The sequence below is a fragment of the Cibotium barometz genome, chromosome 26 (genome assembly GCF_041138505.1).
Source record: "Cibotium barometz isolate CiBa-2024 chromosome 26, ASM4113850v1, whole genome shotgun sequence".
In the NCBI taxonomy this organism is placed as follows: Eukaryota; Viridiplantae; Streptophyta; class Polypodiopsida; order Cyatheales; family Cibotiaceae; genus Cibotium; species Cibotium barometz.
In genome coordinates this window covers 25,532,310-25,558,009 of record NC_141071.1, presented here as the reverse complement: position 1 = coordinate 25,558,009, position 25,700 = coordinate 25,532,310, and the positions used below count along the sequence as shown (strand labels likewise).

The window sequence follows — 25,700 nt, the reverse complement described above, 5'->3', positions numbered from 1 at the left end:
ATGGGTCATGCCACTAGGTACGAGTATAGCTATGTGAGTGTAAATAAATAAGTGTGTGTGTGTGTGTATAGGTATATGTATGCTATGTTTGTACTTATGCATGTCTAGAGATAGATAGATGTTGTTCATATGTATAGGTGGTCTATGTGAGATAGATAGATGTTGTTCATATGTTTAGGTAGTCTATGTGAGTACCATGTACACGTATATGTGCAAATATATGCATTTACATAAAGATAAGTTAAAAATGCATATACATGTATGTATACTTGATTGCTTTTATGCATGGGTATGAATGCGTATATACAATGTATATATGTATGTAAACATATATATTTACAAAAACATAAATATGTGTATCTGTATGTAGGCATATATGTGTGTAGTAAATATATATGGATAGACATTGTAGATGTATGTGTATATGTATATATGTTTATATGTATGCCAATTCCTAAAGTATAGATGTATTGTGTGTGTATATATGCAAAGACCTGTATAAACATGAGAGAGAGAGAGATGTCCATGACTGTCTTGAAATTTCCTCTATGCAGTGAGACCCAGCAACCTCAAAGACCCCTCGAGGGCCGAGGCTCGCATACGTTATCTCGTCACGAAGTTGTCTTTTTTAATGGTGTGCTTGCTTAGCTCAGCAGTAATATATAACGTGAGTAGTCAAGCTCGCACTCAGTCTTGTCTCGCTGATCGTCTTCCTCGTCTCTTCTACTTCTTCCGCGTTTCCTTTCGATGATCTTAGAAGGTCGAACCGCGTTCTCTTCCTGCGAGAGGCTTGCCATTAGAGTCAGGGTTTCTCAATGGCACCTACTCGCTTCTCAGGTCGGGGCTGCGGCGACACCCGCATGTTGGAAATGTACGCAGAATACGCAGGTCGGCGCCACTTTCCTCTTCCAGTTTTTTAGTGTTTCACTGTGTTTTAGGGGCTTCATTCTCGTTATGTATTTTTCTGCGTGTTTTTATTGAGATTTGATAATAGCAGTCTTTTCTGCGTTTTTTTCTTTGCCTTTCTCAGACATTGCATCTAGCCAGGAGGCTCCAGGGAGAATAAAAGCTCGCCTCTCTGCACTCTCTGCCTTTGCAGAATCTCAAGGCCTAACCGGGTATTTGCTAACAAAAAAAAAGAATTTTTCAAATGAAAAATTATTTGTTCTGATCGGCTTTCTTAGAACGATAATCGCTTTTGTGGACGTTCAGGAGTGCAGCCCTTGAAGGTTTGCGGAGACTCAAGGCAGAATTTAGTTGGGAGGTACTACCCTAAGTATGTTTAAAAGCCAAAATAGGGAAAATAGATTGGTAGTTTTATGGAGTTTTATTTGGGGCTTTTATGGAGGTTAGGCAACATCGAAGTCAGTAGTGCTAAATAGTCTAGTAGGACATCCTGTGCTACCAACTGGGGGAAATGATGCAACAAGAGCACCCACACACAGTGCACACAACCATGGTGCAATCAGGCAAGGCAAGGAATAGTTATCATGAAATTAGGGGAGGAATTTAAATCTTTGTGGCATAAGGGATGGCTGTACACTATGCACTAAATATATTATTTTCATAAGGAAAGCATATGTCTGTCATTGTCTGTGCCATCAACCTGATGCTCTTGAACTCCAATTTTTTGTAAGTCCGTCCCAAAAATGAGGAGAAAAGTCAAGCTCAAAAGTATTATGAGGTCAGCATTTTTGCTCCAGCTACAGAGCCATAGAGATAGATTCATGAAAGGTCAGAGCAAACCAGCGAGAGACTCCTCAAATAATTTATCTAAGCCATTTAGTTAGTGCCAATTTGGAGAGCTAGGAGACAGAGGGGCATGCAATTAGCGCATTGCTCGAGACAAACCCCCACCAGAGGGAGTACTTGTGACTACTTCAAGATACTTAGCTGCCTTCCAAGCCCCCATCAACCCCCACCCCCCCCTCCCTGGGATAGACTGGCATAGGTTGGCATGGATCTATGGGGGTGAGATCTTAGCCCTTGGATTTTTTCTTTCCGTGGGGCGAGGGACTGAAGCATAGAACCTACGGTTGGGAGGTGAGCTAGCTGAACCCTCCTTGGGGGTTTGTACTAATCACTTGTGTTTTGTGTTTAGGAGGTCCGTGGGGTTGTAACAAGGAGAAAGGTGGCGTACACCATAAATGGGCTCTCTTTTAATGTTTCTATAGCCTTAGGCTAAGGTTGGTTGAATATAAAAATATTGCCATGTATTGAGTAAAGTTAAACACCTATGATATTGCCCACGGACCGTGGAAGATGCCCACATATTGAAATGTATAAATGAAACTTTGTAAAATTGGTCCATGCGTCCAATGAGTTGAAACTTACTAGAAACTAGGATGTCCAAACAATAACTTGTGCGGCCTTAATAAGTGAGTATGAATCCAATTATTCGCTCATAAATGCACATCTCCACTAGGGAAGACTCCCTAGGGGATTAGAATCCAAATGAGGCCTTGGCCATGGCTTGATTCATACACTTGTTGGATTTGTGGGCCCCAGTGGTATGGGACATCGGAGTTTGGGTAAAAGCGCATGGTCATGGTGTGGTCTAGCCTCTAGCTCGGGGTGCTCTGGACAGAGCAGCAGTTGGGTGGTGAGTTGCGGGCACCATGCCTATGCTGGTTTGTGTTGTAATGTTTATTTTGTAAGAGTTGCTTGGGAGGTGACTAGCTGCTTTACGAACACTTGTTCACCATTGGCAATATGAGATGCCATTTGAAAGATACGAGAGCCGACAAAATTCAAAATTTAGAAAATATAATTTTTTTTTGAAACCTTGTGGTCTGATGAAAGGTTTTTCAAATAAGATCTCAAAACATCAAAAGACAAAAAACCTCAAAACCTTTCTTTTGACTATGCACAATACGCATTTATGTTGTTTCATCATTGGTCTTGTGGCCCGTCTCGCCTCCATAGACATCAATAAACCCCCTCCTCTCTCTCAGCACTTTTTTGGGCAATTTTCAGACTCACACCCACATACACACATATCTCATCCTCCTTCCCTTTTGTGTGTTGTAGTGTTTATTAAGCAAGGTGAAAAGATTAAGAAAACAAAAAAAGCAAAAACTAGAGCACAAATATCATGCACTTTCGAAACCTAGGGTGATTTTGAGTTTAAAAAAAGATTAGACATCATGAATAAGTGGTATTGAAATTTAGATTCTACTCAAGCATAATTATTTGTCTTTTTTATTGCAGTATTTAATGATATAATCCTTTTGTTGCTTGATATGGATTAGAGTATTTATTTGTATTCATTGAATTATTGATGGCAGCTTGTGGACTCTGTGCGTTTCACATTGTTCTACGGTTTTGTCTTCTTTATATGCCGGCAAAGAGGACAGAAAAGTATTGGTAAGTTGTTGAATGCCCTTAGTATAGAATCACTCGATAGTTTTTCATTAAAGCTCAACCACACATGATGTGCTTTCATTATAATCTTGAGTGAAATCTTAGTATTCATATGATTTTTGTAGCGGTAAGTATTGCTGTCGAGGCTTGGCAATTGTCAATGATAGGACGTTTCGGGCTCCTCAATGAGTGGTGTTCTTTTGTCCAGGTATCTTAACCATGCATCCGTTTTGAAAGTTTAAACTAGCTTTCTATACGTCTCATAGATGTAGTCTTTGAGCTTTTTTGGCAAGAGTATGCTTTTCGTTTTGTTAAAAGACTGAGATGAGTTTGCCATGGGTCCTCTGCTGGGGTCATTGCTGGGGTCATTCCCCAAAGATGATTTGTAATAAGTGTTCAACATTTTTGTCATGTCAGTTTTTTTTGGTGTGTTTGTACCACCTTGTGTTATAAAAGGCTTTAGCACTTAAATTTATCCATGTTTAGGTCCGGGGGATGATTTTTGAGAGACTGATATAAGTGAAAGTCATGGGTGGTCAAGCTCTTTTTGGCACTTGCTCCCTAGACCTCTGAGTCTCTACTCGTCCATGCTTGTTAAGCCTTTGAGCCATGCTTGTTGAGCCTCTCAACCTTTTGTACCAAGCTCATTGGCTTCTCAACCACGGTTACTAGCCTCTCAGTATTGTAAAGCTTTTATAGCTTAATTAACATGATTAAGACTTGATTAATGAACATAAGACAAATGTTGCAGGAAAAGACTGAGTGATTGCATTTAGACGGAGGCCTTTCTTAAATAGAGGTCGAAAAGGTACAATTGAAGAGGCACATTCCTGTGAAGGGATGTGGCTCTTGAATCAATGGTTCTGTCCTTAGGACTTAGGGGTGTGTCTTTAATGAATAGGCATGTCCTTTGATAGTGACCCATGTGCAAGGGTGTGATCCTTCACAGGTGTCTTTAAAGTTAATGAGGGATTAAGGAGTAATTAGGGAGAGATTAAGAGAGTAGTCACAATCGCGACATTCCCTCCCACTTAAAATAAGACTCCGAGTAAGAAGAGATGGTTGTCTTTGAAAGAATTCCTCAAGAAGTTCTGTATATTCTTGTAAGTCTTTATCACTTTGCCAAGTAGAGTCAGAATCATCAAGATCTCTCCATTTAACCAAAAATTCTATAGTGAGCTTATGTTGCGTTTCTTTCTGTCTGATATCAAGAATTGTCTCTGGAATTAAGAGTATGTAATCCAAAACATCTAAAACTGGAAAATCACTGTCCACAAACTTCTTGAGCCAAGAAATATGGAAAGCTGGATGAATTCTACCCCAAGAAGGCGGCAATTCCAACTTATAACTGAGAGATGAGTTCTTCTTAATAATACGAAAGAGTCCGTAATATCTTGGACGAAGCTTTGGAAAGACTGATTTCACTGTCTTGTATCGATGAGGGGCAATATATAATAATACCAAGTCTCCTTAAAATTCAATGTGACGACGATGCTTATTAGCTGTGTGTTGATATTACTCTTGTACGCTGACCATCTTATTCTTAATCTGTAACAGAATATCTTGCATTTCTTGAATGAGTTGGTCTGCTAAAGCCACTTTATGTTGACGAACAAAGTTGGTAGGAACAAGGGGAGTATGGCCATAAGCTGCTTGAAAAGGTGTCATTCCAATAGCTGAATGATAGGAATTATTATAAGCAAATTCCACCAAAGGTAAATATTCTTCCCATGAAGCTAATCGAGACTGAACATAATGACGTAGCATTTCTTTCAGAATCTGATTTACTCGTTCCGTCTGTACTCTGCCTCACAAGACGAAGTGGCCACTGTGGTCTGTTTCTTGCTTAGCCAAGAAATACATGAAGAGCCAAGAAAGAAACAATTTCCACTAGTGGAATGTCTGGTATCAAAATCACCAGGCCAATCTGAATCGCTGTAAGCATAAGCTGCATGTCACCCCCCTCAGGATAAAGCAATCCAAGAGACAAGGTACCCTGCAAATACCGAAATACACGCTTCACAGCTTGCCAATGTGACAATCGCTCGCATGCTTTCCTTTGTCAGCAACTGGAGGTTTCTCCTCGGAAGTGGAGGGTTCAGTATTAGAATTCTGTTGATGGGTTGGTGTTTTGGGGCACTCAAACCAACGATGAGGTCCATTGCAAATTGTGCACAATCCTGTCTTTTGGTGATCCCGTCCCAGAAGGGATAGTGGAAGGACGAGGATTGCGAGATTGGTCACGTCCTTGGTCCCGTCCACGATCTGAACTGCGTGGTTGGAAGGACTGAGGACGTCGAGACTGAAAAGAAGGACGATCCTTCTGATCGGCGAGAGTGTTGAGAATTATTCCATTGGGGATTAGGCCAAAAGGTAATCCACGAAGGGATGTGGCTATTCAATGGAGGGGTGCTTGTCCATGAAAAGGTGCCGGCTGAAGAGGAAGCTTCTGTATTGATGGGTTGCATGCTGTCTTGCCTCTGTTCGAGAGTTTTTTGCATATGGCTGGCACGACATTAATCAGTAAAAATTGGGAGTTTGGGGCTGAAGTTGATGGGGCATTCTCTCTTGCTCTTCCTCTCAATACTTGCTACACCCAATTTTAGGGTTTGGGCTGATTGATTTTAGGGTTAGGGTTAGGACTGATTTTAGGGTTAGGGTTAGGGTTTGGGCATGTCAGGGCAGAAAAAGTTTGCTCTGATACCACTGTAAAGCTTTTATAGCTTAATTGACATAATTAAGACTTGATTAATGAACATAAGACAAATATTGCAGGAAAAGACTGAGTGATTGCATAGAGACGGGAGCCAAAAAGGTACAATTGAAGAGGCACATCCCTGTGAAGGGGTGTGGCTCTTGAATCAATGGTTATGTCCTTAGGACTTAGGGGCATGTCTTTAATGAATAGGCATGTCCTTTGATAGTGACCAATGTGCAAGGGTGTGACCCTTCATAGGTGTCTTTACAGTTATTAAGGAGTAATTAGGGAGAGATTAAGAGAGTTAGTCACAATCGTGACAAGTATGTAGCAAGGAACATGTCTTAGATGGAGCATTAGAGTGCAATGTTGAGCCCAAATAACAATGGCTATTGAAGGTCTATCTCGAGACATCTCCACCTCTGTATTTTGGAGTCTTTGTGTGTGTACCCATCGTATGCGTGTATCCTTGTTTGTGTACCCGCTTGTGTTTGTGTGTGAACAACCCTTGTTTATGTGTATGAACACTCACTTATGTGAGTGAGTAAGTACATATGAACCACCTCTTATAACCACTAAAGTGTTTGTGTAAGGAGTGATGTCATTGGATTAGCCAATTCCCCATGAGTAGTGTGTTGAGTAAGATAAGGCATTCAGCCTATAAAAGCATGTACTTGGTGTGAGCTTTAATAGAATCAATCAACAGAGTATTGATTCGTTCAGGTATTCTCTCTTAAACATTGTTACATATCACTCTCTCTCTCTCTCTCTCTCTCTCTCTCTCTCAGATCCTAGCCTTTGGGAAGCCTATGCACGACAGCTGTATGATGTGCCAAACTAGACTATAGCACAAATGTCACACATCCCTAGGCCTACATCATCTTATCTCTTAGATTCTCCCAATGTCACTAGGGCTCTTAAAAAGTTGCATAATGGGAGAGCAAAAGATCATGAGGATCTATACGCGGAACATTTTGCCCACGGGCACCACGTATTGGCTCCCATTCTTGCCAGTCTTTTTAACAGAGCACTTTGTGAAGGCTTTCCACCCTCCTGGACTACCAACACCATTGTCCCCACCCACAAAGCAAGAGACCCCATGAACCCAGGTTACAAGTAACTATAGGACTATCATGATTGGTTACACAATGGCCAAAATCTATGGGGCAGTCCTAGAGGACATGATGAGTTCTATGGCAGAGGATGGAAAACAGAGCATTAGGCCAGGCAGGCTTCAGGAGAAACTTCTCCACGTTGGACCATATCTTTACTTTACGGGCTATCATAGAGGAGGCGAGGTCCTCAAAGAGACATGTATGTTGTTGCTTTGTGGATTTCTGTAAAGCCTTTGACTCCATCTCTCGATCTCGTCTGATAGGACGCTTGCAGGAGCTCCAATTCTCACATGAGATGAAATGGGGTGTGATGGCACACACTGAGGCAGTACTCAGCTGAGTACCTGCACTTGGGACCTCGGGAGATATATGTAGCACTATTGGGGTTAAGCAAGGCTGCCCACTCTCACCTACACTCTTTGGCCTATACATTGATGAGATTGCAATATTTGTGGATAGTTTCGGAGGTAGAGGTTCACCATTGGCTCAGACAGTAGTGCTCATATTGCTATATGTTGACGACATTGTCTTGATCTCAGATTTAGCCGAGGGTTTACAGAAACACTCAAATGCATTGGACAGATTTTGCAAGGGGAGAGACCTTACGATCAATTTGGGCAAAACCAAGGTTATGGTCTTCAACACATCTTATGCAGTTGCCTCATGATTTTCTTTCATATACAGAGATGCCCCAATGGAGATTGTGCAGAAGTATGTGTATCTAGGAGTCACTTTTACAGGTCCTTTGTTCTGCATGACCACAGCTGCCACTAACCGACTTGCGAGGGGGCACACCTCCCTAGCCCGTATGGAGATACAATGTTTCTAGGCACATTTCCAAGAACCTTGCACTAAGTGCTGGCTCTTTGATACTCTAGTATGACCAACAACTATGTATGGTGAAGACTTTTGGGGGCTAGGCCTAGGGAAGGATCATTGGAGGAGCATAGAGAGGCTACAAGTGATGATGTTGTCACACATGATCCGGAGTAAGCCATCTGTACCACATGATATTCTACATGCAGAGTTTGGGGTGGCCCCATTGGTTAGAGATGCCCTTTTTCAGACTGTCACTTATATTCAGCATGTATACACGCTTGACAGAGATCGCTTCCCACGACTAGCACCAGAGTCCTCTATGCAATTATACGGCAAGAGGGAGAGGGAGCGATTGAGAAGAGCTGGACTGCCCTCTTGCTCAGCGACACGGCCACCACCATTACCGACACATGCATGGTACTCTGAGGTAGTCAAGTGGTTTCATGCACATGGCATACAGTTGGATTGTCTCCCCCCGTTTCAGAATAGCCTATACCTTAATCTCTCACGTCAGGAGATCAACCGGATCATTCGGTTAGATCTACTCGGGCTACACATACACCAGACATGGGTGTCTCCGTCAGAGATTGGTAAGAAGTGAGAGTTCTACAGAGATCACTTCTTGAGACTCTCCGAGGATGGATTCTTTGAGATCCCGGGATACATACAGATACACATGTCGCATGCTATGCGTATCACGATCAGCCAGCTCAGGGTATCGTCCCACCACCTTAGAGTAGAGACTGGCAAAGCTGAGGATATCGCACATGAGGAGCGGACATGCACAGTATGCATCATAGGAGCAGTAGAGGATGCGGCCCATTATATGTTCAGTTGCCCGGCTTACTATGAGATATGGGGGAGATTCCACTGCCTCTTTCGGGGAGATTCTACCCTCTTTCGAGAGGGATTCGGACCACTCACATGGGTGATACAATTTGAGGATCAGAGGTGCTTGGGCATGTACTTGATGGAGCTTAGACAACACAGGGATGTAGTGTTGAGGTAGCATGCTGAGAGACAGCCCGACTCCAACAAGACACCTCACAGATTTCTTTGTGGTACACACATCCACATCGGAATCCACTGCCCACAACAGTTCCTCTACTACGACATCAGAGCCCACCACCCGTACCCATGCTCCAGCTCCACGCCCCAGAGGAGTTCTTAGCGAGAGATCCATTCTGCGAGCCAGACATCCCCAACCCAGAGCATCAGGACCCTCCACCACACAGAGACAGATTCGTGAGGTTCTCTGCCGACATGACACGCTCCCATCACGGAGGCTTGACATTCACTCCATCAGATCTGTTTTGGCCGAGGCGGGTATCATCATTAGCTGATCACATCATATCTCACTCTACACAGGATCATCTGTTGATCACATGTACTGTCAGATGTTTTCATTTTACTTTTTCTTTCAGTTTTCCATGGCTGAGTATATCCATGGTACCATTGCATTATTTTTGGTCTCATAGGTCCTTGGGGTCTTCCGTAGACATTAATATAACTTTCTTTCTCTCTCTACAGCTCGTTTTATCTCCCTCTCCACCATGGAGTTCTACCTGCCATAGCTCTACAGGGAAACCCTAATCTTGGTCCTTCATACTCCTAATGGTTTGATAGGTTGTCATTAAAGCGAAGTGCAGAATAGAGAAGGTGGTGTTGCAAGAAAATTGTGTATCAAAAGTATTAGCCAGCTTCCTCCTAATCCCAGGACTCTCTTAACCTTGTCGAATTAGGCCACTAATCTCGAGGATTAGTACTAGGTATGTAACAGACACCAATTGTGAAGCTCCCATACTTGATACACAAGCTACACACACAAGGTTAGAACACATGGAAGGGTGCAGGCAAACTCACCTCCCAACTATAGATTCAGTTAGGAATCTCCCCCGCGTCAGGAGCTAAGGTTCCACTCTCCACAGGCCAAGCTAGTTAGCCTTGGCTTCCTCTACCACCAGGGCCTGTCCTAAGGGACCCTCATCAAGACCGCCTGTGAACCGCCATGTCCATGGTAGGAGTAAGTCTACTCTAGTCTAGGCGCAGGCCAATTGTCAAGCGAGATAGCTTATGAACACAATAATCCATAAGTCACTTATATAATTACTATTGCTACTAATAACCATCTGTTCATAAATAGCCAGCAACATGGATTATCAATAACAATGAACCCTAGCCACTTGTCACTTGCCTATAGCTTTCTCCCTAATCTCAGGGACCTAATCTCGAGGATTAGTGTTAGGTACATAGCAGTTATTGACTCAACACACAAGAAAATAGAATGCCCCATAGTCTCTCTCATTGAGGGAGACCTTGGGCTGTTGTTGTAGTTCTCTTTTTCTTCAGTATGCTCCTCCTCATTTTTAGCAACAAGATCTGCATGGTGCTTTTCTTGCTCTTTCTCAGGCTTTTTGAAACAGTTTGCTTCTTTGTAACCCGTTCGTTTGCAGTACCTAGTACCTGCATTGGGTCTTATTATTGCTTTTCCATTTTTGTGCTCCGACAACAACCTTTTCTTGGTCAAGGCTACTGCCATCTTGCTGTTCCTCTTTATTTCTTCTCTCTCTCTCTCTCAAGAAGCAAAGCCACTAGGTTTTCAAAGTCTATAGCCGCTACACAGGATTTCCAAAGACTACTCATATTGAGTGATCCCTCGCTTACTCTTATTGAGTACAACAACCTTGTCTTTGTCTTCAGGCTCACATTTAAGACTAGCAAGTTGTTGCACTATTGATCCAAACTTGGCCAGATGATCAGGATCATAAAACTTGAGCTTCAGGAAAGCCTTGGAGTTGGTGATTTTATTGCCAAAGATACCTTCCATTTTTGCCCAGATTTGCCAGGCTATGGATGTGAAGTCTATGTGTTGCACCAAGGAATCTTGAAGGCTTAGGCGGATCAGGGTGATGGCTCTCATTGCATTGCCGCCACATCTTTTGCTTGTCTAGTTCAATATTTCGAGGATGTTGGTCGTCTCCTGAGACTGTCTCCCAACATTAGCAAGAGTTGCAACTTGGTTTGCCAGGTAGGGAACGCAATGCCAGAGAATCTGTCGATTGCTACTATTGATAGTGCCATGATGTCGAAGCAGAGGTAAGTTCAATAGGCAGGCAGAGATGAGATGCTGATAGTGATGTCACTGGAGAAGCTCAACGCATTTTGTAGAGAGCATGGCACATGCGTGGGAGTCGAGGTGGAGAAGCTCACAGCAGTGAGGCTGCGAGGAGATGCCAACAATGAGGAGGTGCGGGCGGTGGGTGAAGAGCAAGTAGCAACAAGCAATTGATGGCCGGCGGTGACTAGGGTGTAGGCACGATAAAGATGTGGCGCCGAGCAGCGAAGCTTAAACAAAAGGCAACGAGACAGCGGAATGAAAAAAGCGCGTGATGACGACCCAAGACAGGGACTGGCCAGGAAGGGGTTGAATGGGAGATTTCGCATTGGTGGCTTAGCCCAACTCCTGCCTTATCTTTTGACACATACACAAGACACATGTCAACACACACACACACATACACACATACACACTAATGACATGTGGCACACTTATCTAATTCACATATAAGAGTGGGTTCACACACACATGGACAAATAAACACATACAAGTGCTGGTTCACACACTCAAGGCTTTGAATATCCAACAACATTTTCTTGTGAGTGTGATTGAGTGAGAGTCAACCTTCTTCATCGCGGTGAGTGACATGTTGATGGAGCGAATATGGGAGTGGAGTACCAAAGGGATGTTGAATTTTGGAGCACGACTTGATGTGTGTAATGGATAAGTTTTCCCCGATAGTTGCAGTAGGGAGTAACATCTTTGGGTGCCACTGTCGGGGAGGCGGTCAATTGCCTTTCATTCCTTTGTTTACTAGCTTAGCATGCTTGAGAAGTGCTTAATCCTATGTTTGTTTGGACAAGGTGCTATTGTGTGTGAGTGTGAGTTGAGGAAGAGAGAGGGTTTCTTTTCCGTTCACCACCAAATTCGTTTTGTTTTGTTTTTCATGCATTGAAAGGTCATAATGCTTACAGTTGTTTTTTTGTTTTACATTTTTCATTTTTTTCTACATTTTTCAGCTTCTCGACACTTTTTTTTTCTTTCTGTAAAAAAAATACAAAAATTCCCAAAAATAGTGCAAATACTTCCAAATTGAGACCAAAATTGGGTGCCTTGATCTATCCCTTGAATTCCAAAATCAAACACAAACTCCAATGGTTGGAAAATCAAAAAATTTGAGAAACCTACAAAAGTACGTGTGCCACTGGATTGGCTTTGTTGGGAATATTCAATATACTCAAAAGTCATTCTACCAAATTTTTGCTGAAATATTTCATGCCAAGGATATCGGCGACTGGGTTAGTGCGTATTTGCCATTGTTTAAAGCCAATGAAGTGCTTGATGATCTAGGCGAATAACATAGTCACACCTAGAAAGAAAATATTCCCAATTTGTTAAGGCTTTGATCACAAGAAGATGCTCCTTGTTATATACAGTGTAATTTCATTGAAGAAAGCTCAACTTACAACTCATGTAAGCTAAGGGATGTCTGTCTTGTTTAAAGACGACTTCTATGGTAATGTTACTGGCATGAGTAATAATGTGGAAGGGATCATCCCATGCAGCAAGTTTCAAACAGGGCACCTTAGAGAGAGCTTTCTTGAGGCCCTGAAATGCACACAATCCATTAGGGGTTAGTGCTCTTAGAGAGCTTTCTAGAAATGCATGCAATCCATTAGGGGTCATCTGGATGCATTGCGTCCTCGTCTTAACTCCTTTCAACAAGTGTGTTGGTTAGTGAATTTATCAATGTGGATTCGGTAAGCTTGACATATACCCACAAATGATTGGACGTCGGACAGGTAACGGGTATCTCATGTGAGTATCTTGTAAACCTTTGCAGGTCCAACTGGATACCCTCTGAGCTAATGATGTAACCAAGATAGTGTGCTTCGGTTAGGAAAAACTTGGGCTTCTTGTCATTAACATAAAGCTCGTTGTCTTTTAACAACCAAAGCACTTGTTCCACATCTCGCCCATGCTGCTCTATTGTAGGTAAAGAAACGAGTATGTTACGGAAGAAGATGATGAAGATGCACTTTTCAAGCAAGGGCTTAAAGATGTGCATCATCATGCAATTGATTGTGGCAGGCGTGTTTGTCAATTTGAAGGGCATGACTACAAATTCGTAGTGAGGTTGTGTTACATAATGCAGTCTTGGGGATATTTCCCTCCACAATCTGGCCTGGTGGTACCCACTTTTAGAATCAATCTTGTATAAAATTATTTCTCTGCTTAGATGTTCAAGAATATAATCTGTGTGGTGTTGGAACCTCGCCCTTAATCGTCAGCTTGTTGAGCATGCAATAATCAACACATAAGTGTGATGAAATTTTTTTTTTTTCCGAGAAAAGATCCTTTCATTAGTTATGTAAAAAAAACGCCCGTAGGGCTACAAAAGAGATCTCTCCTGCTCCTAACAGAGAGAAGAGCAGTGAATACATCATGGCAGCCCGGGAGACTCTCCCTAGGTGCTGCAAAATACAAGCATCAGTCTAAAGGACTGAGCGGCTAAATCATACAATGGGGGGGGGGAAGAGCCAAACAGGTGGCCTGTAGTGCCAACGGGGGGATCCCGTGTGTAGGGTGTAGAACGGGCCGCAGCGCCAAGTGGTATGAAAGGCCTGGCGCCGTAAAATCGCCTCATCCGAGTCTCCCCGGATGCGGTCGTACTGTCCTCGCAGGGTGTGGATCAACTCCTGCCAAATCCCCCGAACAGTCTCTGCTGGTGGCTCTAATCTCCCCTCAAAGGCCGTGAAGCACCGGGCCCTCCAGGTGAACCAGATGGTGAGGCTGCTGAGGAGCTCCCATCGTAAATCCCTCTCCTGTGTCCAGCTGTCGGACGAGAAATCCGGTGCCGGAACCAGGCGAGGCTGGCCCCTAATAAATCTGATGGCCTGACTGCCCTGCTCCATCTCATAGCCCATAGCAGGCCCTGACGAAGTCGACCAAGCAGCGGCACCCCACGTAAACATACCCTCTGGAGAGAGGGGGGCTAGAATACGCAGCATCCGCAGCCAAATCTGCTGTGCCTGAGGGCAGTCCCAAAGGCAATGTCTCTGTGTCTCCATAGGGTGGCCGCATCGGACGCAGGCCGCCGGAAGACCGCTATAAACAAGCCAAGTGCCAACTGCTGAGCCCCTGTGGGCGACCAGCCACTGAAAAGCCGAGATCCTGCGGGCCTGTCGACTAGCCCAGAGTCGAGCCCAGAAATCCTCCAGGAACTCCTGTGATAGTCCCTGCAATCGCCAATGCCCCGCTGCCGCTGGAGAAACCGTCCTCCTCGCCGTCAAAATATGCCGTCCCAGCCGAACAGTATACTGGAAAAATGTGATCTCTGTGGCCTCAAGGGATGCATAAGGATCATGCCACTCGTACTCTCCGGGGTCCCACTGTAGCCGGGCCAAGGGGCGCGCTGCATATGCCCATATACGCCAATCCGGGAGCACGTCAGCAGGGTCGGGGTCAATATGCCACTTCCGAGAAGCGGCAGCCACTACCCGAATCCTCTGAAAGGTGCACTCTGCAACCAAAGGCGACTCCACCTCCACTCTCTGGAGTCGGCCCTCATCCTGAATCTCATAATAGAGGCATCTGCCATCCTCAGTGCTAGCTCTGACAGCAATCAGGATCTCCAACTGTGTGAAGGCACCCATCCACCGTGGGGCCACTGGCTCGAGAGGTGTGAACCACTCCTCTGAAAGTGCCTCCTGAATATCATCCCTCATAATCAACCCCCCTCTGAAGTGACTCAGCCTCTCCACCTGGGTCTCCTCTGGTAGACTGCAGAAAGCCTGCCAGTCTCCAAAACTACGAGCTGGGCCTGCCGCTAAAGGTCCCCAGGCTAGACGAGGCCGAGAACCCAGCATATGACCCTGCTCTGTACGAACCGTTGGGCTCCAGATGAGCGGCTGCCTGGCCCGCTCCTCAACACAAGACGGAGGCCGCTGAGAGAGCCCCGGTCTCAGCAGCTCCCAAGCTCTCAGGATACTCAAAGCAAATCTGTCCTCCCATCCTCTACTGAGGCCTGTCCTCCTCATCTCTATGAATATCCAACGAATCTCTGGTGCCCAAGTACCCCCTGCAGGAGGCGCCCGGGCCTGCAATCGCTGCAAGAGGAGCTCTTTCCAAGGCTCAGCGCCTGGAAGCAACCCCCGAACAATAAGCTTCCCCAATAAGGCTCTACTCTGATCGACTGGATCTATAATGCCCAAACCGCCCTGAGCCAGCGGGAGTGTAATAACTGCCCATGCAACCTTTGCCCGAGCTGGCTGACCGTCCCGCCCAGACCACAGAAAGTTCCTGATCAGCCTCTGTACCTGGCTGATGCAAGAGCTCGAAAAAATCCAGCAAGACGTAATGTACCACATGGTCGCTAACAGCACCTGATTTGCCACCACCACCCTCCCAGCCAAGGATAGTCGAGCTGTACTCCAATACAATAGCTTCTTCCGAATGCTCAGAAGAAGCGGGGCAATCTGCTGCTCAGGTGACAAATCGAGGCCAATCTGGCATCCCAAATACCGCACTGCTGTGCCGGGAGGAATCCATCTAAAACCGGGGTCCGGACTCCATGCCGGAGTGGGAGCACTACTGATCCAAAAGGCCACTGTCTTGCGCCAATTGATCAATGCTCCCGAAGCTGCACTAAAAACCTGGAGCGACTGCTCTGCCCGAATAAGATTGGCCTCTTGGCCATGCAAAAATAAGCCCGTGTCGTCTGCAAACTCAGCATCAAGCAAATCCTCCCCCCGGACTGGGAGCTGAAGTCCTCTCAAACCAACCTCCTCTGCCGTCAAATACATACTCATAGCCTCCGCAAAGAAGAGAAAAAGGAAAGGGGCGAGAGGACACCCCTGACGGACTGATCTGGTCAGCTCAAAACTCGGCCCCCGACCTCCTGCAATCAGCACCTGGCTGCGAGCTGTGGAATACAAAGCTGCCACCCCTCTGATCCATCCTGGCTCAAAGCCCAGGCGTAGCATAGTGCCCTCTAAGAATCCCCAATCAACTCTATCGTATGCCTTCTCAAAATCGAGAAGCATCACGACCAAGTCCTCGCCAAGAAACCTAGCTCGGGCCGTCGCCTCCCAGAAAGTAAAGATGTTGTCAAGGATACTGCGCTCCTTGACAAATCCTGTCTGAGTAGCATGAATCAACTCCCCCAGGAAGGGCTGGATCCTCAAACTCAAGGCCTTTGCCAAGACCTTGTATACAGTATTGAGGATCGTAATAGGCCTCCAATGCCGAATGTCATCCGATACTCCCTCCCCCTTGGGGATAAGATAGATCAAGCCCTCTGAAAAGCTCTGCGGCATCACCCCAGTGTCCAAAACATGCTGAAAGCCCCTGCGGAGGCCTGGCCCCAAAAGGTCCCAATAGCGCATAAAAAAGGCCGGCGTCAGTCCGTCCTCCCCTGGGCAACTATGTCGCGGCAGGACCCTCAAGGCCTCGGCAAGCTCAATCTCTGACAGAGGCGCACCTAGAACTGTGCGCATATGGTCTGTGACCCTCCTCTACACATGGGCCCACACAGTCTGCCTGCATACATCTCGATCCTCAGTGGCTGGCTCCGCTGAAAGCAAGTCACGATAAAAAGCAGTGGCAATGGCTCTGATCTCCCCGAGCTCAGTAGCTATCGATCCATCCGGTCTAGCAAGCTGGCGAACCCCTGCTCGCGCATGACGGGGTCCAGTGATCTCAAAAAACTCCCCAGTCACTCTATCACCAAGCTGCGTCCACTGAGAGGCCTGACGACGATAGTAAAACTCATGTCTCTGCTCCTCTGCCTCTCTAACCTCCTGGCGTGCCTGGCTCAGCTGGGACGCCACCCACTCACATGCAGGCTGCTGCTCCTGAAGGCGCTGTAGCGAAGCAAGGCTGCGTCTCAGCCGTTGCTCCCGCTCGCGAATCTCTCCCAGTCGTGTCAAAGCTGCAGCGTGTAGAAAAGAGCTAAGATCAATGAGTCCCTGGGCACACTGGCCCGCTGCATCCTGGTCAGAGCACTGACTATCATGCCAGATCCTCTCAATGTCCTCAGCGAGACTGGGGTCTGCAAGTACCCTCTCTGGGATCCTCAACTGCAAGCTGGGCTCCCGTGTCCCCTCCTCCAAAGTCAGTATAACTGGCGCATGATCTGAAAATGAGGTGCCAGCAAGAATGCCGACGGAGCCCCCTCGCTCCCCCAACCAATCGCCCACATAAAAGCGATCGATCCGAGATAGATTAGTCCCTCCCTGCCGGCGATCCGACCGAGAGAAACTAAGACTGTCCTGAGACCGGGAGAAAGCCCCATGCTGCCATGCATCAGTGATCCTCAGTGTCATACAAAACCGGTCCCAAGCTGCAAGCTCCGTGCCGTGCACTGTAACATGACTGCCTCCCACCCTATCTGCCGGGTCCTCAAGCATGTTGAAGTCTCCCCCAACACACCAATGTGCGGCCTCTGGCAATGCATCTGTAACCTGAGTCCAGAACTCTGCTCTGGCACTAGCATGATTGGGCGCATAGATGTTGAGCACACCCAATAGCTCATCATGCATCCTCAGAATGACATACTGTGCTCTACCAGGCACAATGATCCCTCGGTCCACAATGGCCTGCCGCCATGCATCTGCAATAACCATGCATACTCCTCCCTGTCCACCCAACGGACCAAACCCTGCAGACCAGAAAGTGTCCCATCTACCAGGCATCACCGAACCATATCTCCGGATCCTGCTCTCACCCAAGTGGTGCTCCTGCATCATCAGAATGTCAATGCTGCCACCAACCAGACATCTCTGTAGCTCCTGCCTCAAGCAGCCTCGATAGCGTATAAAGTGTGCTCCGCCAAGGCCCTGTACATTCCATGAGATGATCCTCATGGATGTCCTACTGAGGTGGATGCTGTCTCAGCCGTACGGCGGGCCTTCGCAAGCGGCTTGGATGGAGAGTAGTCCCCATCCGAACGGCTGCGAGTCTGCCCACCCGGTGTACTGCAAGAATCCCGGATCAGGCGCCAGTGGCTGTGACCCATGGCGACTGCCTCCTGCTCTGACATAGTAACCTCGTGAATGCTCACATATCCTGGGTCGCGCGCCAAATCTGCAACTATGCGCACGACCAAATGCCGAATCCCGGATGTATCCACACCCCCGGGATCCAAGACAAAATGAGCCAACTCCCAAAGTCGGCCTAGCACATCTGTAACCTCCAAATCGCTCATGTGATGTGAAAACTCAACTGCTTGAGTCTTCAACGTGCTGAGAGCGAGCTCTAGAGTCCACTCCCGGTCACAAGGTCCACATAGAGGGAACGAGAAGGCCACTGCTGAGTCTAGTGCCTCCTCCCCGCGGGCCGGAGGTATCACTACATGCACTCGGATGGGTGCTGGCTCATGGGGGCCCTCTGCTCCAAAAAGCCGTGTGAAGGTATAATCAAACGCCGCCGAGCGCTGTCGAATGCCGAGGCGACTCAGCCGACTACGAATAGATGAAATCCGTGAGGCCCGAATCGGCATAGGTCTCCTCTGTGATGCTCGAGCGAGGTCAGTGCTCAGCGCCCTCGGGACTGCAGGTGAGCGCCAGGGAGCTGCCAGGACCTCCCGGGAAGGCGAGGCGGGCGGAGGGGGAGGAGGGGGAGGCGAGGGAGGAGGAGAGGGAGCCGCTGCCGAGACCGGAGCGGGGGCGGGAGGAGGCGATGGTGGAAGCGAGGCGGTGGGAGGGGATGGGTGTGGGGGAGGTGAAGGAGGGGGAGCTGGCATCTCCTGGTCCTCGGTCGCTGCAGGGGTCTCCTCCTGAAGGGGAGCAAATCTGTTCCTCACGGGAACCCAGTGAGGCTGAGACTGTGGCTGCTGCTGCAGCGGTACCTGGGCGTGCTGCTGTGGCTGTCTCCCTCGACGGCGCCCCTGTCCAGGCTGCCACTCCGAGGTCTCTGTGGCCTGAGCAGGTGTCCCTGAGGCAGCCTGCCGAGCCGAATCTGTGGGCGGGCCATCCGTGGCCTGCTGCTGTGGTGAGGGCCGAGGTCTCCTGCGAGGGCAGGCCTTGGCCAAATGACCGACCTGCCTGCAAATGAAGCACTGGTTCGGGAGCCCCGAGAACTCCACTCTCTGATCTATCCACCCCCCCCCTATCCTAGGCAGCTGAATGACCTTAGGAAGGGAGGAGATGTCAGATACTAACACTCTGACCGAAGGTAGCCCAGCTGCTCTGGCCACCACTGAAGCTGCTGAGGGGCCCGTCTCAAGAACCGAGCCCACCAGTGCTCCGAGCCTGGAGAGGAGCGGAAGATACTCCCGGCGGAGACCAGGGAAACAAACTGTAATATGGAAGAGGCGCTCTCCCTGCTCCGCCGCAGCTGGGTCAAATCCATGCTGCCAAGGCCTGAAGAAAGCCCGAGCACCCCTGATATCCAGAGGACTCATGGCAAGGACCTTGGCAACGCTCTGGGCGGCCTCGAACTCGATCTGATAATGTCCCCGGCCCAAGAGCTGTACATCAAGGATCTTGCCCACATCTGCAAGAAGGCGAGCCTGAAGTAGATCCCTGATCTCCCCTCTGCTGGGGCGAGTGCCGACTATACGGCAGATGGTGGAGTGAGCCTGAAGGCGTTCCACCTCTGCGGTGAGGCTCGCTTCCTCTTCCGGCGAAAGAGAAAGCCTGATGGGGAGGACCTCGGTGGCGGGCGAGGGGGCTGCGGAAGAGTCCCTCTGAGACGAGGCGGGAGGAGTCTCCATCAGAGTCTGAAGCTCAAGCGAAGGCGAGGCGAAAGCGGAAAACCTGCAAGAAGCGGGCTGCACACCAAGAGGCGGAAGGACGGAAGACGAAGAGGGAAAAAAAACAAAAACCCCCAAGGGGTGAAAAGCAGGGAAGGAGGGGGCGGCGAAAAGAGGAGAGGCCCAGAGGGGGGGGGGGGGCGGCGACAACGTGAGGAGGAGGGAGGCGGGGCGCTGCTGAATGGAGGCGGCGAGAGCAGGCGAAGAGGCGGGGGGGCGACCAGGCGGCAGCGGGGGGGGGGATGACAACAGGCGGAAGCGGGGGGGGGGATGGCAAATAGGCGGCAGCGGGGGGGTGAGGCGAACAGGCGGCAGCGGGGGGGGGGGGGGGGGTGGCGAAATGGCGAAGAGGGGGGCGCAGCGGCGAGGAAGGAGGGGGGGGGCGGCGCAGCAGCGAGGAAGGAGAGGGGGGGCGCAGCGGCGAGCAGAGGGAAGCAAGCGGGGGGCGGAAGGAAAACAGGCGCGAGGAGGGGGAGGGAGCGAGGGTGCGCAGAGCAGGGTGAGGCGGGGAGCTTCAGCGAGCAGTTCTCATAAGTGTGATGAATTGTATTTCGGGCGGACAAATAGGAGCTACGAAGGGCGACACATTGGGGCATGGGGCACATCAAGGCTGAGCTCAACAACTTGTCTATCTGGTGGACGAGGTCTGTCTCCATTACTTAAGGAGGCGGTACAAGAACTTGCTAGGAGGTTCTGAATCCAATTGAAGACTTTATGATTCTTGGGTCTCGAGGGCACAAGTCGAGAGGGGAGGTTGTCTCGAAGGAACATCTGAACATAGCTTTTATACTGGTCGGAATTATTGATTAGAAGATCAGTTGTATGGACAAAATAATTTCTGCATGCTGAGCTTTGGATTTCTTGCTTTGCTTGAAGATGAAATCAATGAAAAATTAATGTTTCTTGCTCACCTTTAATTGTGACTGAAAAGTGCGACAGATTCATGGTAATGACAAACCGCTTGATTCCCAAAATCATGTACACTCCCCCTGTACTGCTGTGCTGCCATTGTCAACACAACACTCTGACCACCGTTATACCCATAACATTTGAACAGTTTGCTTTGCTTATACTCACAGTCTAAATCCTCTCTTGCCTAGCTTCTAGCTCTTGACTAACGATAGCATCTACAGATGGGCATGGGGGTGGAGGTAGTTGTGGCGTGTGATTAACCATGGTAATTGTGGATGTTGGGGCAAGGGTCAGGGTAGGTGGCTTCTTGGGATATGTTCTACTGGCATTTCGCACTAGAAACAACAGCCTTTGCTCTAATACTGGGTCCTTTCAGCTTGTGACAAGTGACCCATTGTCCTACCTTCCTTAGTAAGCTTGGGTGTGGTCTCTGCGGCTTGGAGCCAGAGGTTCTAGAAGCTTGGGTGTGGAGGCTGGAGTAGACCTGGAAGTTTAAGTGCTTTATTGCCAGTATTGTGGCCTAGGCGTGGTGGACTGGGATTGTACGGTCTTGGGTTTCCTATTGCTGTACTTCATTTGGACGTTTTGAGGAAGCTCAAACACCTCCTGGAACTTGGAAGGTCTTGGGTAGGAAACTACTGACGTCCCATTGGAGCTGTGGTTCAACCTGTAAAAGGTGGTCCCACATTTTTAGGCATCCGATTTTCGCAACTGTAAGGCCAACTGAATGACCTTAATGGGAAATTGGAGCACTTGTGAACTCTAACGAAACCCACAAAACTCATCCTCGAGTTTTTTATTTCCCACTTCATTAACCCTAGCATTCCTGCCAACTTAACTAGTTCTTGAAACTTTGATAGCAGGGTACCTGGGTATAATTTTTTCTTGTAGACTTGGAAGTGTGAATGCCAGTATAGAGCCTGTTGAACTCCTTTGTTCACTCATAGGTCTCGTCCTGCTTGCTTGTGGCTGTTCTTTGAAAATGTCCAACTCCTAGAGACCTTTCCTTGGCATTGTACTTGGTCTCATAGAGCTCAGCTAGCTGAATAGCTTCATCCAAAGATTGAGGCCTGGCTGTGTTTTTCCCATCAATGTGATTGACATAAGCTAGAAAATTTTTCACTTTGCTTTATAATCAAAGATTAAAGTCTAGCTCTGCTTTGTTCAGAAACATCAACGCCATGCCATATCTGAAGATACATGGAGACAGCTTCTAGAGTTTAGCCAGAGTATTCACGAGGATCTCAGTAATTACGATCCTGAAGGTTGGTCATCAAAATAGTTATATTGTGCTGTAGAATCATAAATTAATCATTTTAAGGAGATGTGCTTATATCTTTGACTTGTCAAATAGCAAGGATTACGTTGTCTTCTGAACGGTCCTGTTTTTGAGAATTTCCATAGAATGGGACACATTATGGTATACTGGCAGATTAGCAGCTTTATGTGGAGCTTATCATGGTTTCAACAAGTATCTGTTCTGTCAAGTGTACAGAGGACCACTGTCAATACTTGAACAAACTTCACATTTGGCTCAAGGATCTTCCATGCAACTGTGTCTATCGTAGCTCCTTGAGGAAACTAATCAAGCTTAAACAAGATCTATTCGTTAAGTCATCTAGATTATTTGTTTGGGGATTGCAAGTTCATAGATTGAGACCTTGTATTATCGGTTCAGCCAGTTATCTATAAGGTTTGACTGGCCTCTCAACTTTTCAAGCTGTGTGACCTTTTTTGAGTGCTGCATTTCTCTACTTTTCTGCAGAAGGGCTTAGATTAGGCAGAGCTTAAAAGGCTCCAGTAAGGGAGGAAAGATGGCCATAGAGTGTATAAACTTTGTTAAAGGGAGGAAAGGTGGCCACAGAGTGAACCATGATGTTGGGAAGGCAGCTTACTGGCCTTAAAATAAGGAGCAGGAGACAGAAGGGGAGCCATGCTACCCATGCGATTCGAGAAGATCATTTCAATGGGCAGGGTAGGGATGTCAAACGCCCCCAGATTGGGGAATTAGCTCTATTTAGCCTGTGTTTAGGTTTCTTTTGCTTCTGATGAGGAGCCGTGGATGAGTTCTGAATATGAAGTGACTGTTTCAGGTGCATGGCCCGTCCTTGTGGATGATTTTGTGGACAGTGTTCACAGGCATGCCAAATTACTCCTATTTCAGTTTTTCTTTAAATCAACTGATACATTTGAATGCATTGCTGTAATGCCATAGATATTTTTGCACCTCAATGAGATAGGCAGTGTGCATAAGCAGTTATCAGGCTTAATGTATGTATGTCTGCTTGTGTATACATATGTATGTGCCCAAGCACACTTGCCTCCCTATCCCCATGAGCACCATGCTGTATTGAATTAGTGTTAAGAAAGGTGGTGGGAATGTATGGCCAAGTTCGCACTGATCGTACTCTTTTAACATTGCACTTGGTTGCTTTTCAGGAAATCAACTAGCTCTGCGTGCATTTTGCATCAAACTCTTTCCGGGGATGGAGAAACTGATGTGTCTGGAAGTCCAAGCACAGACAACGTTAATGGTGCTGAGAGCCTAGGAAATCAGATTGCTACTGTTTTCGGAGGTTAGTGTGCTTCTAGTGGGGTTTGGCTCTGGGCATCTATGCTTGTGTGGTTGTGCACGTAGTTCTCCTATAGGCATGTTCTAACTGTTGTCCCTTTTTCATTTGTAGCAGCTCCTATTCGTAGCAAGAGACGCCGGTTTGACAATCGAAGTGAAGCATCAGATGTGGAGTCCGTGAATTGTATTGCACAAAGGCTTGCAGAAATGTCCAGCCCCTTTTCTTACAAACGATTGCGCTCCTCCCCAGTGGATGCCCCAGAGGCCATGGAAGGCATTGCAGATGCAATTGTTGTCCAGGATATGAACTTGAAATCAATGGAATCACCTGGAGAGATTAGGATCTGTGGAAATGTGAGCAATGTGCAGGTTCCCTCTCCTGGGTGGTTGAAATCTATGGATAACAAACAGGGCATATTGCAACCACAATCATGGCCAAATCTGGTTTGTACTGATAAGATTCAAGTTAGCCATCGTGTGCTGGCCTCTTATGGTGGTCATTTTGCGGGCCTGAACGCTGAGCTGAATTTTTGATTGTCGAGTAGCTTTGATAATGGTGGTTACATTATCCCCTTGTTTATATGTAATTTATGAGACTTTTACCATTGATTTGGCACAATTGAGGCAATTTCGGGCCTGAATGCTGAGTTGAACTTTTGATTATCGAGTAGCTTTGATAATGGTGGTTACATTATCAACTTGTTTATATGTAATTTATGAGACTTTTACCATTGATTTGGCACAATCGAATGGCAATTTCTTGTTGAGCTTTAATGTTTACATGAGTGTTTTCCAAGTTACTGTTTTTAAAGGAGGAGTGTGTTGTGTGCATGCACAGACAGTTTACAGGTCTACGTGTCTAAGTTAACTATTGGAGGAACCAATGGAGCACACATTAATATGCCATTATGTGCTTGTAAATGTTGCAGAAGTGAGTTGGCCTGCAGGCTTTCATTCAAATTGGGCTAGAATGTGGCCATGGGGATTATCGAGGCTAGATGTGTCTGCAGGCTGTAATTTAAATTGGACTAGGATGTGGCTACGGGGGTTATTAAGGCTAGAAGTGCCAGACCACAAAGTAGACTGGCTGCCCAGATTTTTTGGCATCATATGTTAGCAGTTTCATGTCACCATGAGAGGTACTTGGATCATTACTGTTAGCTGTGCTTTTATAATCAAACTTTTTATTCCCATTGCAAGATTTGGATCTATCAAAATACCTAGGGGAAAATTTGTTCTCATGTTTGGTTACAAATTATTTTTGTGCTTTTGCTTCCTTTGGAATCTCCTTTTTACTTTTACATTTCATTGCAAGTGATATAGCCAAGTTGACTGAGTGTGGATGAACCATGTTAACTTTAGCTGGTTTTAGACCAGCTACATGCTTCTCTCTCTATTGCCTGAAAATCTATCAGTGTATACTGGTATGGTCTCTTTGTCTAATTGCCTAAGAGTATAATGTTAAGATCTAGCCCTCAATTGCAATAGAAATGAATCTTTCTTAATCAACTTTTGGAAGGGCTTTCAAATGGCTAGATGCCAATTGCTCTTATGGAAAAACTCTCTATTAAATGGTTAGATGCACATACTTCCTTCCCCAGAAACTAATACTCAAGCTGGCTAAGCCATGATAGAACAGAGTGTGCATCTTTCTTCCTAAAAAAGTTATGAAAAGTGTTTAGACTGCTTTCTTGCTGATTTTACTTAATTTACAAGAGTTTTGGGCTTGAAGTGTAGCTTGAAAAATTCTGTTATACCATCCTGTTGAATGCTTTCTTGCTGATTATACTTAATTTACTAGAGTTTTGTGCTTGAAGTGTAGCTTGAAAAATTCTGTTATACCATCCTATTGAATGCTTTTACTTAATTTACTAGAGTTTTGTGCTTGAAGTGTAGTTTGAACAATTCTGTTATACAATCCTCTTCAATGTCAAATGATTCTACATTAGATGTATTCCTTCTCCTCTCTTCCTCGGTGAAACACTCCTCTTTAGATCTTCTCCGAGGGCATCAAGTTGCTCATGGAAAGTGGGTGGTGGTAATTTTTGTATTGATTCATGACTTTACTTGGCTTTTCTAAGTGATAGTTAGCATGGGCTTGTATTGTAAGAGAAAACCAATTTGATGCTCTCTTTCTTTTCGAATTTCCAATTTTTACTCCTTGGTGTTAAATCTGTATGCTATTTTTTCTCTAATATGCATTCATTAGAGAGCTTTCAAATGCCCTATCTATGCTCTATTTATCTATTCCCTATGTATGCTCTATTTATCTATGCTCTATGTATGCATAGATGGAGCTCTATCTATCTATGCCCTATGTATGCTCTATGTATGCATAGATAGAGCATACATTGATTGCTTGGTGGTTCTCTACCCTCCTTTAGCTTTATCTTTTCCAATATGGTCAT

The 25,700-nt window shown here is 46.6% G+C and overlaps 1 protein-coding gene across 2 annotated transcripts; it reads left to right on the top strand.

Annotated features, from left to right (window-relative positions):
- Positions 1 to 508: 508 nt before the first annotated feature.
- LOC147623811 (uncharacterized) lies at positions 509 to 24,061 on the top strand. 2 transcript variants are annotated; one of them, XM_086820437.1, is made up of 9 exons: positions 509 to 888; positions 1,031 to 1,118; positions 1,213 to 1,264; positions 3,288 to 3,366; positions 3,489 to 3,571; positions 21,889 to 21,985; positions 22,814 to 22,859; positions 23,160 to 23,296; positions 23,405 to 24,061. In XM_086820437.1, exons 1-9 carry the CDS (start codon positions 816 to 818, stop codon positions 23,824 to 23,826), a joined length of 1,077 nt encoding a protein of 358 aa, XP_086676563.1. In that variant the 5' UTR covers positions 509 to 815; the 3' UTR covers positions 23,827 to 24,061. The 2 variants fall into 2 exon arrangements, with proteins under 2 accessions (XP_086676563.1, XP_086676564.1); XM_086820438.1 differs by having other exon boundaries at positions 512 to 888; positions 23,408 to 24,061.
- The last annotated feature ends 1,639 nt before the right edge of the window (positions 24,062 to 25,700 follow it).

Excerpts from the sequence above, each read along its gene's own strand:
- LOC147623811 (XM_086820437.1), top strand. The coding sequence starts at position 816 with ATGGCACCTACTCGCTTCTCAGGTCGGGGCTGCGGCGACACCCGCATG. Across the intron at positions 1,265-3,287 it reads AGGCAGAATTTAGTTGGGAG|CTTGTGGACTCTGTGCGTTT; the intron begins GTACTACCCTAA and ends TATTGATGGCAG. Across the intron at positions 3,572-21,888 it reads AGTGGTGTTCTTTTGTCCAG|AAACATCAACGCCATGCCAT; the intron begins GTATCTTAACCA and ends TGCTTTGTTCAG.